This window comes from Ascaphus truei, chromosome 3, assembly GCF_040206685.1.
Source record: "Ascaphus truei isolate aAscTru1 chromosome 3, aAscTru1.hap1, whole genome shotgun sequence".
Lineage (NCBI taxonomy): Eukaryota > Metazoa > Chordata > Amphibia > Anura > Ascaphidae > Ascaphus > Ascaphus truei.
Genome location: NC_134485.1, coordinates 335,100,194 through 335,114,256, shown reverse-complemented (window position 1 = coordinate 335,114,256; position 14,063 = coordinate 335,100,194). Strand labels below are relative to the sequence as shown.

At 39.9% G+C, this 14,063-nt stretch overlaps 1 protein-coding gene across 3 annotated transcripts in view; it reads right to left on the bottom strand.

Annotated features, from left to right (window-relative positions):
* OS9 (OS9 endoplasmic reticulum lectin) overlaps positions 1–14,063 on the bottom strand; it is a 57,684-nt gene that overhangs the window by 10,770 nt on the left and 32,851 nt on the right. For all 3 annotated transcript variants that reach the window (XM_075591578.1, XM_075591580.1, XM_075591579.1), the window contains 6 exons: positions 10,326–10,490; positions 8,210–8,346; positions 7,223–7,265; positions 6,092–6,180; positions 5,395–5,628; positions 769–979 (listed from right to left, as the gene is read on the bottom strand). In XM_075591578.1, coding sequence (XP_075447693.1) covers positions 769–979; positions 5,395–5,628; positions 6,092–6,180; positions 7,223–7,265; positions 8,210–8,346; positions 10,326–10,490 — 879 coding nt within the window. The remainder of the gene's footprint in view (positions 1–768; positions 980–5,394; positions 5,629–6,091; positions 6,181–7,222; positions 7,266–8,209; positions 8,347–10,325; positions 10,491–14,063) is intronic.

Below are 14,063 nucleotides of genomic sequence, written 5' to 3'. Positions count from 1 at the left end.
ACCCGTATATGAAAGGTCCTGTGTTCGATTCCTGTATGATATGGTAGCAGCACGTGGACGCAGCGCCAGATGCCAGTAAGTCCTCGCGAGGCGAAATGGAACTGTTTTTAAAATCGGGAGCCACGCTCAGACCTGTTATAACGGAGTTGAGCTGTATTACTATTAGGACTAAATACTTTGTATCTGAACATAGTCAGTTCTTCATGGTCTTATATATAACAGCTGCTCACTCAGCTCTCCATTCCAAAATAGCAAGTCCAGTAGCAACATGTATACTTAGTTACCAGTTGATCCAGCATATAAAAATGTTATAAAATTAATTTATGTGGGAATGGCATGAAGGACTAAACTGAAGAGGGATGTATTTGGGGCAAGTTCTCTTTATAGCCTGTCTTTACTTCTCTTTCAATAGTTTCACCTTAGAGCCATTTAATTATTTGTATGTGGTTTTAAAACATATGCTATGAGAGGACAGGGTTAGTTACACAAATGGATATTTTTAATCATAGTTAAATAATTTTCTAATGTCATCGTTTTATGTATTTGATAATGGGACAAATCTCAGAAAAATGGAAGTGGCTGAGGTCACAGATTATGTGCAAATGGAGCCACAAACATCCGTCTGGTGACAATGCATGGGTATTGGCAAATATCAAATACAAAAGTTTTGAATAATAACAAAAAAAGTGAACTGTTACGTGCTAATTCGTTTATTGCAATGAAGTAATTGTATTTCTTAGTATTGGATGAAAATGCAATATTACTTACCAGCTGGTGCTTTGGTGATGGACTCTGGGTTGCTTTGGGTAACACCTTGCTCATTCTCCACAGCATCCTCAGCCTCCGTCACATCTCCCTTCCCATTTGCAGTGTTGTCCAGTTTATCAATCAGTTTGTTCAGCGTGGTTGCTAGTGACTTGGATGCTTGCTTCCTATCGAATTCTCCCTTCAAGCCTTCACTCTCTAACTCATCCTGAGCCTAAGACACAAGTCAAGACTGTGACATAATTACAGAAAGGGCATTTCTCCGTGCTTAAAAAAAAACAAAAAACAAACAAAACAAACAAAACACAACATCCTCCTCCTCCTCCTCCATAGAAATGCACAACGAGACAGGTTTGTAATAATGCCATTTAGCCATTTTTATGCAAATATTTTTATATAATAATTTTAAAAAAGTAAAAAAAAAAAAAAAAAAAAAAAAAAAAAAAAACACAAAAAGGTTTGCTCTCTTAGGATTCTTGCTGTATATCGGATACCTCATTCTGGAGACCAGAGCCGGGGTTTTTCAAGAATTGCTCTCGCCACAAAAGGTTTTGAAAAGTAAATGTAACAAAATAAAGTCAAATATATAAAACTTTGCCTAATACAAAAAGGCAAGGATTCGGGTACAAAAAGTATATTGTACACAACTGCCAATTGAGTATTTGGTCTGAGACAGTTGCAAATTTATCACACAAAGTGGTGTTTTTATTTGCTGTTCGACAGTGCGGAGAAGAGTTTCACTTTTTTACTCTCTCCATAACGTGTCTCTGGGTATAGAAAATAGTGGCGTTTATTTATTAACATAGTGGCAATATGTACTCATTTGACATTAAATGGATAAACTGAGTATTTATATAATTTATCAAACGGCTGTAATGTCATGTACACAAATATATCCTGTATCTCATTTTCATTTATATTAAATTAAACCTTGACCCCTCCCGCCCCCCCCCCCTCTCTATTCTCACATTAGTACACTGCATAAACCGAACTAAACCAATGAGGAAAAAATCCCAGAGAAAGTTTAATATTGTACTTAAACAGGAAGTAGCCAGCTGCTTTCCCAATGGACTTTTTTCGACTCCTAGAATGTTCTATTCACAAATAGTGCGTAATTCACCACCTAATCTTTCCCACACAGCTAAAATAGGCTTCCATCCCTCAAGGAATGTTGCATCCTGCAGAGAATTGAGCCAGTCTATTCTCAAGACGACAAACATCTCGTCAATGTTTAAATTGAGGATCTGTATCCTGTATCCAATGATACATGTTTAATGTTGCAAGAACAGCCATGTTAACCATTTTAGGAATCTTTTTACCCTTCTCTGTAAGGCTGCTGTAAATGCCTAATAGGGCTGCTATACCAGCGGGTGCTCAACTCCAGTCTGCCTCCCCTCCACCAAAACAGGTCTCCAGGATATCCCAGTTTCAGCACAGATGGCTCAATCAGAGGCTTAGGCTGCGTCCTCTGTGCTGCTGACTGCGCTCATGCTTGAGAGCGGTGACGTCACCAACGCTCTAAGCATGAACACTCGGCTGTCCGGCATATTTTTTTTCACACGCGGGCAGAGGGGGCTGTGGCCGGGGACTTGGCTGAGCAGTGATTGGCGCTGATTGGTTGAGGTCATGTGACCCATCAGCACGCCTGAAAGACAAATTAATCTGTCTCTGCAAGCGCCTAGCATCCGCAAACGTACGGGCGCTCGCCGCGTGAGCGTAGCCGGACACCTTCTCATGCATTGTGCTGACCGCACTAAACGCGGTCAGCGGCACAGAGGACGCAGCCTTAGTCTTTGAGAGTCGGGGGGAGTGGGATGGAGCTTGAGGACTGGAGTTGAGCACTCCTGTGCTATAGGAGCAGCAGAGTCATAGCTTAAAGTTCAAATACATTATCTGGTTCAAAAAACACATTCAGGCAATCCCATAAATTATGTACAATGTCTGCTCTTGGGTGATTACATTTTAATCATCTACTGCCATCACCAAGACTTATTTTAGATCTGGTTGATTCCAGTATAAAATAATAATGTAACAATGTATAAGTGGCAGCTTTGAATCTGCTCTTGAAACCGGTTAGAATCATATTTAAAAATGTAGATCTGGAAATGTTTCTAACCATTTGTTTTTCCTGCTTTTTATATGAAGGTGCTATTTACACGGCAGAATTGGTAACAAGGTGAAGTGGATTCTCACAAGGTCTTAGAGGATATCTAACTTGATAAGTTACTGTATGTACCAGAAGGTGTATCTTTAGTTACTTCTAATCTAGGCATTATATCAACATTTGTTGGGGATATTGTATTTTTCTTGCATTAACTGAAATGCATTTATTTCACCTGTCTGTAAATGCATCACATCTTTGGTTACGCTTATTCCTCTTTCCCACCCTAACAAAGACCCACTCCCCCACCAAGTCAGGTTTCAGGATATCAGCGACTCAGCGCAGGGGGCTCAATCGGAGGCTCAGTCAAGAACTGTTTAGGGATTTTAGTCAAAGGCACATGCAGCAAGTATTTAAGATCGATTGCGTCTGCAAATTATAGATCTTGTTTTACATTACTAAAAAAAAAGGGTTTATATGCAGAACTCGGTATCAGGAGACTAGTTACGTTATACATTCTTATACCTGGCAAGACTAAGCCTTCATTTTCCTTGTGGTTGCTGCAGTTTGAGACGTAGTCAGGTTCTTTCCGTTCAATATGAATGTTTGGGAGAATCCAAACCAACCTCACACTGAAGAGACCCAAAACGTCGGAACAGCTTCTTTTATTGGCTATGCACTTCTTTAACCCAGGCGGTGCTGTAAAGCGGCAGGCATAAGCTTATAGGGGTCCATGTTAAAATGGATAAGAAGTAAAAGGCTACTGTGTGCGCATTTCCATGTCATTTCCCAAAATCCATGGCTGCATTGGAAGCATTGTATGCCAAGAGATTATGGTGAAAAGCAGGGTCTGACATGTGTATGTGCTCACAAGTGATATTTTTTATTTTGGAGAATATACAAAGCAATAATTAAAATTGTATAAATCAAATCTGGTTAAGCTACCATTTTATTAGACCGCAGAGACCCGCTTCCAGGACCCCTGCCAACAGAGAGGCCGGAAGTAGGATCCTCTAGATTCAGCCAACTTGGTCTTCGATCTGAGGACAGCGGAGGGACTTACCACATCTGCTCCAGCAACTACAGTAATATGCACTAAGCAAAACAGTACTTCTATTATTAAACGTTTTCTATGCAATTGGAAGTGTCTCTTACTTGTTTTTCCGGACTTTTGATAAATCTGTACAGTGAAAGTTCAATTTATTTCAAGCAGCAGTGATCCCGGGGAACTGATTATTTTAATGCAGTCATATATGGTGTTAAATAAATGTATCTTTATTTTTTCTAATTCTGTGCACATTTTCTATTTTTGTATTGTTTTGATCCAGAGAGATGAACACAGATCGTCCAGCAAGCACTTATACTACAGCCACATTTCTGTTCTTATTCTATTTATCTCTAGGAGTGTTCACCAAATTTAGCATGCATATGTAACACACACACACACACACATTTCAGCTTGCTCTAAATGCATAGGGATACTTTAACAATTATGAAGAACTTATGAAGATTATAGTTGAACGATCACAAACACTAGAGGAATTGCCAACAGAAAACAGGATAAGGAGATATCAGATGAGAAAGCAGGTAATGAGTAAAACAACAACAAATGAAACAATCGCAAGACACAAGAACAAATGCACTTATTATTAAGAGCTGATGGACTTCTACAAGAAATTTTACAAGAACAAATAACAGGTTCATAATTCAGCAGACACAGAGCAAGAAGAAAGCACTTCTAGCTGACAGTACTTTTGAAAGGACGCATTGTACAAGGCAATAAAATCCACGAAGAATGGAAAGGCCCAGGGAAGATGCAATTAAAACTGAAATTTTGAAAGAAGAAAAAGAAAAAAAAAAGTGGGAAGTTGACAATTCTTGGAAAAAACTCTTTTCATGCTGCTTGTTTTGACCAGAAAATTCCAGAACAATGTAGCAGTTTCTTTATCTCACTGTCTCTCCTCTCTTTTTCCCCTGGTCTCCTTATCTGTTTTCTCCCTCTAGAGGGGGTTTGAATCGGAAATATGCAAGCTATAGGCCTTGGGGGGAGAGGAGTGTCATGTATCATATCTTTTCTTTTTCGCTTACACTGCTAGAATATATGACAATTTGCATAAAATTTTACTATTTGGATACCGGACCAGCAAGTAAAATGCCCAATGTTGTAAAACATCATGACATTGCATAATTTCACATTCACGCCCATATTATTTAGACTCAGGTTTGACTATTATATCTACTCTTGTGATAGCTACACAATAACACATCAGTCTCTGGCAGATTGTTACCCTACAGTATGAGTGGGCTTTTATTTCTTCCACATTATCTTCATTCACAAATCTCACTAATGCCCAGTGTTATGGTCCAGATTCTACCAAAAATGTAAGTATAAAAGTTTAATGGCTGCTATCAACAGGAAGATGGTAGTAGCGGTGAAATATAAAAATATACATTAAGTTTATAAAATAATTCATATTTTATTAGCATCTTCAGCTCAACACTGGCTCAGATTACATATTGAACCTTACCTCATCGATGATGTTATCAAACTCCTTCTCCATCTCGGTTTTTACATTCTCTTTTATTTGGGACTTCTCTGACTTTGGCAGTAGGATGTTTTCCAATTCCTTCTCAAACTCTTGCATGAGAGCTTGATCATCTTCCTCTTCTTCGGCTGGTCTTTCAGATACCGTTGAGTCGTCTTCACTGGGTGAGCTCTGCAAGTCCTTGTCCTCACCATCACTCGTGCTCTCCTCCTCTTCCTGGCACAGAATTCAGACCACAAATGAGAAGAGTATCTAGGACTCTAGATATTAGCGACATTACTAGTGCTGACGTTTTAATTCCCATTTCATTCATTTAACAACCTTGAATCCATAAATGACAGATAAATCTATACTCTATGTTACAAATGATAATACAAGTCCAACCTCGAATGCAATTATGCCTATGAGCAACAGAAAGAAACAGGGTACATTCAAGGTAAAGATACGTCAACAGAACACAGATACATTTTACATTACGAGTAGAATGTGTTCCTTAGAACAATTGGAAACACTGCATACTAAATAAAAGTAATGCCCTCACTTTTAATCCTTCAACATTGAAAATCCTAATCTTACATAAACCCGCAGGTTGAGAATTTGTGAATAAAGAGATTGCAATAAACGTATTCCTGCGGTCCATGACAAACACCATATGACATTATTTTTACAAGTGCTGTACCTTTTTATCACGTTTTTTTAATTCTGCAATAAACTTCACCAAGTCTTCTGGATTCTTGATTATTTTATAGCGAATTGTCTTTTGTAAATCTGAAAAGAATATACGAAAGACCATTTTACATTCGGTTTTATTCAAAATATAAATCAATCCTTGGCTGAGTTCGCAATTAATTCCAAAAATACAGCAGCACCCAACTAAGTTGGATCATTGTAGGGAGATGGGAGCGTGGAAGGATGAGTGAGTATCCACAGGTAAATGCCATCTTCCGCCTTTTGATCCATAAGGGCAAAAAAGTGGCACCAAAGAGGTAAAGCTATGCATTTTGCTATGCAATACTTTATTGTAAATGACTGTAGTGTATTCAGCACTGTACATATTTAGTAAGTAAAACGAGTCCCTGCTCTGAAGATCTCACGACTGCTGGATACATGGACAGAGTCAATTGTTTAAGATCATAAGGAGATGCGACTGGCATATAAACAATTTTCTTCAGATGTACTGTAGCAGGGGGCTCAACTGTCCCTTTTTGAAGTCCATGTGCAGTGTTTTACAGCAACGTTAAGTATTGAATCTCTGATAGTATAAAGCATGCCTGGGTATGTGGAGGTACCTACGGGAACAGCAAAGCATGCTACATCTGTAGGTCACTCCACAAATAGTTAATTGCAGCAAAAAGGAGTAATCCTCCGTACAGGTGGGATTCTACTAGCTAATAGGCTATTAAGCACTCCTACATGCAGTAATACCTGTCATACAAGGTTTAATGCGACAGCCTAGATGCGATTTAATCCCAGGATTTTTGAGACCTCCCCATTGACGTCTAAACTTATTCTGGAGTCCGTATCACCACCTAGTGGATCAACGGAAAGCTACCTGTACAGACAGGAACCCAGGGTTTCAAAACAGCAGGTCCTGAATTACCAGCAGATCACAGGACATACAAATGGCTTACACTAAATTATCCGGACGATTTTTATGTCCCACAAAAATTAAAAAGCCAATCATGGCTTAATGTTTATTTTTTACCTCAAGCAAACGTTTATAATAAAGAAAGTGGACTAAGCAATCGGATTTACATAATTGTTTTGGGATGAGGCTTTCAACATTTAATACTTAAAATTGAAAACTAACCTTCAGGTTCTGCGCTTGAAGTTTTTAGTATGGGGCCACCTTCCTGCAGAACAAAACAAAAAGGGTGACTTTCCATCTTTAAAGGAAAAGAATGGCTCATTTGTCTACAAATTGAGAATGAGAAAATTGATTCCATAACCCTATGCATTGAACTTTTACATTTTCCTAAAAAGAATACTACAGCCATTTAACATGAAGTACTGCTTAAAAAAAAAAAGCATTCTAATCACATGTACTGTATAGCGATGCACTTCAGGTAAATGCTCGTCGTACATGTCATATCAGATATTATAAATATAATTGATTTTACATTTCTATTTGGCGGTGTGTGTCCATATACTCTGATTAATATACACATCCCTTTTAGGGCAAGCATACATTCAATTTTAGCTTAATAATTGTACTATGACAATTTATAGGCAGGCCTGACAATGAGCTGCATTGTCAGCAGAGAAGAGTGTTCCTTTCTTGTCTTGCAAATATATCCCTTTCCTTGATGTAATAAATCTGGTATTAAACTGGGCTTTTTAAATATTTGTTTTATTTTAGGTCATTTTTCACCAAATACAGAAACAGAAGAACCAGTCTCATTTTTAACTCATAAAATAGTATTTGAAGTCGCACTATTGGGGGATAACTGATACTACTATGAGAAGTTTTGGCATTAAATGAGTCACGTATTACTGTATTTTGGAAGAGGCTACCTTCCACTACAACAGTTAATTGCTTAAAGCCTCTACTCTAAACTCCTAAAAAGTCTGAGGAAGATTCATTCCTTTATCTTAAAAGATACGGTAAAATAGATTAAAGTAGAAGACATAAGCATCTATTTTCCAGGTGTTTGAACACAACACACATGCAAAAGGCCCCAGCGATTGCCAGAAGGATGGAGACAAGATACTGTATTTCAGCTGGGAGGCGAGAAGTATGTGGCTCTGATGGCTCTGTGGAGAGGCCTGTACCTCATCACGAAAGAGCCCACATTACCTTGGTATCTGTAGTTTCTGTATCTCTGTCCTGTGGTCTGAGCACCTTCTTCCACAGATCTGTGTCAGTGTCTTCCTGGTTGTGTCCTGTAACGTCTCCTTCTGGAAGGCTCTGTGTTTCCAGGGATGATTCTGATTCTAAAATGTACAACAAAAAAACAAAATACAATATATGCAACAGCAAATACATATATTCCAACTCTGTCGCAGCAGCTCAAGAACTTCAATGTGCTGTAACGCCAACAAGGCAGGGTCAAGAATAAATAAAGTAATTGCATCTCAAACCAAACATGAAAGTAAGGCACAGCAGGGTTCAGGAAACACAACCAGTAGGTTTACTAGCCTAGCAGAATTAAATCAAAGCATTACAGATAATAATGCATGGAAAGTTTATGGTAAATCAGCCATTCAAGGGGGAACCCCCAACCCCTAAAAACACACACTCTAGTACAAGACCGCACAGAGTATACACAAAACTTTGGGCCCTTGGCTGTAAGAACCTAAAAATAATAATAATAGCATGTTCTTGTATAGCGCTGCTAGTATTACGTAGCGCTTTACAGAGACCTTTTTGCAGACACAGTCCCTGCCCCATGGAGCTTACAATCTATGTTTTTGGTGCCTGAGGCACAGGGAGATAAAGTGACTTGCCCAAGGTCACAAGGAGCCGACACCGCGCTTCAAACTCCGTGCCAGTCAGTGTCTTTACTCACTGAGCTGCTCCTTCTCCCTAAAAAGGCCCTAAACATTCCAAACAAACAAAAAGGGGAGAGCAGTCTATGGATATAGACTTTGATTATATTATTACTGTAGATGGGTAGAAAGGATCAATACATTTACACAATGCTGCATGTTTATTTGTAGAAGGTGACAAGCTATTTTTTATCACACAATAACTGCTGTATATATGTAGAAAACAAAATCACTCTCTAGGTAGCAAAGTATCTCTGCAGATGTAGATATATTTTACCCCCACCAGAATTTCCAAGTGCCAATTTCTGCGTAAATTTGTAACACTGCTACTCTACCAAAAGCGACAAAACTGTATGCGCAAGGCAACTCAAACATTAAAAACATCCGCCGTAAACACCATGTTCTACTCAATGAACACAGCTACTGGACATCAAATCCTGCCCTTCCCCTACTATCTTAATACAGACTTCACTGCAGCAGATCAAGAGTGGTTACTACACCTTCATGAGGAAAAAGGTTAGAAATGGATCAGTAAAGAAATGGAAAAACAAAACAAAAAAAGCACCAGGGTTCAAAGAGTAATGCAATGGATGTAAAGTAGTATATACATCTAAGTAAATACATCTAATAAATGGTGTGTCTTATAAAAGCAAAGGACGACAACAGTGAATTCCGCTTTTAGGGAACAATAAAACCAACATTTCAATCTTGCACTGAACCTTTATCAAGGCGAATGTAGTATCAAAACATTGGTTACCTGCCTCAATAAATCGGGATTCATGACACGCTAAATTATGTAGGTGTACTGCTTCTATACATATCAGCAGGGTTGAAAACGTGGCGCACAGCCAAGAGCAAGTCAAAAATTGAATATAAAAAAATAATTCTTTATTGGTCCATTAAAAATGAAGGTATAACAGAACCTCCTATGCGTTTCGTGAGCGCTGCACTTTATTAAGGAGTACATCACAAACAAACAAAACCTTAAATACACATTTCCTGGTTGTCCGTTTCACACCAAAAGCGTGCCACGCTTTTGACCCACTCTTGGCTGTGTGCCACATTTTCAACCCTGCTGATATCTACTGTTCTACTGGCAGCACGCTTTACCAAAGGCACAGGAAGAAGGAAATATGTGAGTACATTTATATCTCAACAACCTCATGTGGTTCAATAGTGGTCCTGGGACTATACCAATGAAGTCTTGAGGAGTTGGCTGAAACCCACTCACTCTTTTCCTTCAGGGAAACATTGACTCTTTTAAGGACTTTATATCACCTAAGAGTTCATTTTGATTTGGATATATTACTAGCAGCCTCATATCCTGTGCCTTGGATCGTGCATTAACTTTGTAGCTATATACTTCATGGATCCAGCGCTGAGCGCGTACACCACTCAAGCTCTTTCTATACTACTATACATACCACCAGCCTTCCCTATTTGCTGCTCTGGCTGTGTAGAGTCTGATCTTTCTATTTCATTTGTACTTGGGGCTTGATCTGAAGAACCAGAAGTCTTGGATGCCAACGGTTTAAAGTCCAGTGTTTTCAGTTCCTCCGACAGCTCCTCCACTATCCGCTTTGTGTCAGCTGTAAGACATTGACCAACCCAGATTAGCCAGCTGTGTGAAGCTAAAAAATGTAAATAAGTGCAAAATGAAAGCTTATAAATAAAGATGGGCGAAATTGTCGCAGGAATCAGAATCCGCTGCGGATCGGCCAGTTCCTTTCAGTCACGGATTAGTCTAAAAATCCGCCTCAACGGATTCAGAACCCAAATCTGCAAATGGAAACCACATCCCCAAACTGATTTGTTATGGAAGGGGGAGTATATAAATAGGGGTGCAGCCTCGAGTTTAAGTTACTGTGTTGTTGGCATGGTTTGGCCCGCTGCTGCTGTTCTACAAAGATAATTGAAAAATTTATAGATCATTTACTCAATAAAACTTGTAGCTTAAAGCAGCAATACTACTTCGTCCTTTTTTCCCCCCTTTCTTATTTTAATATATAAAGCATGCGACAATGCCAGCTTAGGTAAGAATGTAGAATTCTACAATCGTTTGGTGTTCCTGTTATAAAATCTGTAAAATCCTGATTGTGTGCCCAACAAAATGGCTGCCTTCTGACTGTGCTGCAGCCTGAAATGCTGCAGCCGATATGCAACATTATATCATGAAGTGTAAAACAGTTACAGCTTGTGGAGTAAGGCCTCGGATATAGTGAGCGTGCGCGCGCATGGCGTTGCGCACGTCTGTGGCCCGAGCAATCTGTGGTCGGAAATCGTTCGTGATGGGGAGGCGTCACGAGGCTGGTTCGCCCTCATTGGCTGAACCGCTCATGTGACCCAGCAGGCACGCAACAAAAACAAATTCAGGTGTCTCCTGAAAACACTGCCACGCTTCATCGGTCGTGCGCTCTATGGGCTGCCTCAGAGGTGCGATCTGTTCGCCACCCATGCAGTCGCTTGCACTATGGACGTGGCTGCTTGGAACATACAGAACTGTAGCAACAGATCGGTTTGCGATACTTTTATTGCGCTAGTGTAGAGCATTATAATAAATAAATTAATTAAAAAAGTGCATGTCAGAGCCTGGTTTCAAAAAGAGCAAGTGGATAGAACTTTCTAAAATGGAAGCTGTAACAACCAGAAGTACATTAAAATTAAATGTTCAAAAATGGCATTAGGAGTTCTAATAAAGAAATAAATGCACACAGCATTATGCAATACTACAGAACCGATTTATTTTTATTTTTTTAAAAAGGACATAGGATTTGTCATGTTTTGCTGTTTTAACCAATAGCCTGCGACTGGCCTGACCCCTGTCTGTGTGTGTCCAGTCCACACCCGTGGCTCTTCTCCTGTACCGTACTGTCTATTATATAGCAGTATATTGATATTTAATATTATAAAAACAACACTGTGTCAATTAGTTTCCAGGAGGGTTAAACTTATACACATTTAGTTTCTCTCATTCTCCGCAACTAGTGTGCAGCCCAGGCCTCCGAGGCCAGGAGACGTGCAATTCCATTACTGGAGTTTCCACATTGGTACTACCACTGCTGGTTACACAGCAACAGCAGCGCCCAGGCAAATAATAAATAAAACACTGAGCAAAGTGCAAAAGCAGCGAGAGTAACATCAACAGCACTTATTCCCTCACCTACTGTCTCTGTAAGTTCCCCATCAAACCTCCTAGTTTGTAAGCTCTTCGGGGCAGGGATTTCCTATGGTCTGATTTTGTCTGGCTGTGGGCGCTCTTTGCGGGCTGTGGGTTCTGTGCGCGCTCAGGGCGCTCTGTGCGCTGCGAGTGCTCAAGGCCACGATCACAATGCACCCTACCACTTCAAAGGCCAGCATCGTTCCCGTTAAACCGAAAGACCACACAGAGTTAAGCAGCAGGAGACCCTTCCCCCTTCTAATAAATAAAAATCAAAAATACATAAAAATGTCTGTATACGTTCACACAGTAACCCCACTCCTCACACGGTAACCCCCCTCCTCACACGGTAACCCCCCTCACACGGTAACCCCCCTCCTCACACGGTAACACCCCATCTCACACGGTAACACCCCTCCTCACACGGTAACACCCCTCCTCACACGGTAACACCCCTCCTCACACGGTAACACCCCTCCTCACACGGTAACACCCTTCCTCACACGGTAACACCCTTCCTCACACGGTAACACCCCTCCTCACACGGTAACACCCCTCCTCACACAGGGCGCTCTGTGGGCAGGCTGTGGTTTCTGGGCGCTCTTGTAGGCACTCGCTGTGGGCGCTCACTGTGGGCACTGTGCGCGCTCACTGTGGGCGGGCTGTGACACCACAGTCATCAAATCTTTAGCGCGAGTGCAGCACAGGTTGCATTTCATATAGTTACGCTGCTGCTTCTCCTGTTTATTATACTTAAGATAGCCAACTAAGATGTGGGCTGAAACAAGCATTCACTAGCATTTAGTCAGGTTGTGTGTACAAGTTTGGTAAAATACCTCGGGGCAGAACGGCACAATTTATGTGCGGTGTGGTCAGATTAGGCTGTATTTGTTCAAACAGCCATGGTGTTTCCGCTGCACTGATCAGCAGTGGGTACGTTGTATCACATATGATTTTAGTATACACATACTTTAATTAAACTCCATGTATGAACCTTGGCTATAATTTAGCAGCCATTTAATCTGTTCCTATAAATCAGATATCACTAACACACGCCTTACTATTTTTGAGATGTGTAATCACATTATTGTGATAAACTATCCTTACAGATCATTAGCATTCTAAGCTATGGGTGGACTAAGCATTTACTAACAGCCAAAGAGAATTGCTTACGTGGTTGCCCGCCATTATAACTGCCTTACTTCAAACAATAGGTGCAACATAAATAGCAACTTAATTGTTCCTAGCAAGCTTTAGGACGCACACACTTCTAAGCATATACATTTGGAAGGCATTCCAGAGAGGCATAAGTGTTGTGTGGTGTGACCACTTATAATGAATGCATATGCCACAGCATGGATCACTATATAGCAACAATTCTAACTCTGTAGGGAATACTACCGTAATACATCTCAATTGTGTTCTTCCCTAGGGAAGCAATTATTATACTGTAGCTTCCACAGGAGACATGTTGTAACATTTGACCAAAGAGGCAAACATCTATAATATACAGGTGGCAATATATAGCCATCGCCTTATTACTGTACTTCTTTTTGCCATGTACACCTTTATACACACTGCAGATCTTTCACGACTTATTTAATTCTGCAGTTTCTAGGTTATCCGTCGTTATAGTGGGTATCTGCTTCTAATTACACTGCAAACACCCCTATCTGGGATCTTTTTCACATTACTGCATGTACATAAGCACTATTTAACACATAGCAATTGAAGTACAGTAACTCTCACATGTTTATAAGCAAGTGTGGTAATAACCTTATTACATCCAGTAGGCTAATTACCAACCAGCAGGTATAAGTAGCAGTAACAAGTTTGCAAAGAGACATATGTATACATTTGTTAAGTAGCACTAATGTTGATTAGGTTTTAAACTATATTGTATGTATGTCTTTATTTATATAGCGCCATAAATGTACATAGCGCTTCACAGTAGTAATACATATCATATAAATAACAAATAATATAAATAACAGATCATGGGAAT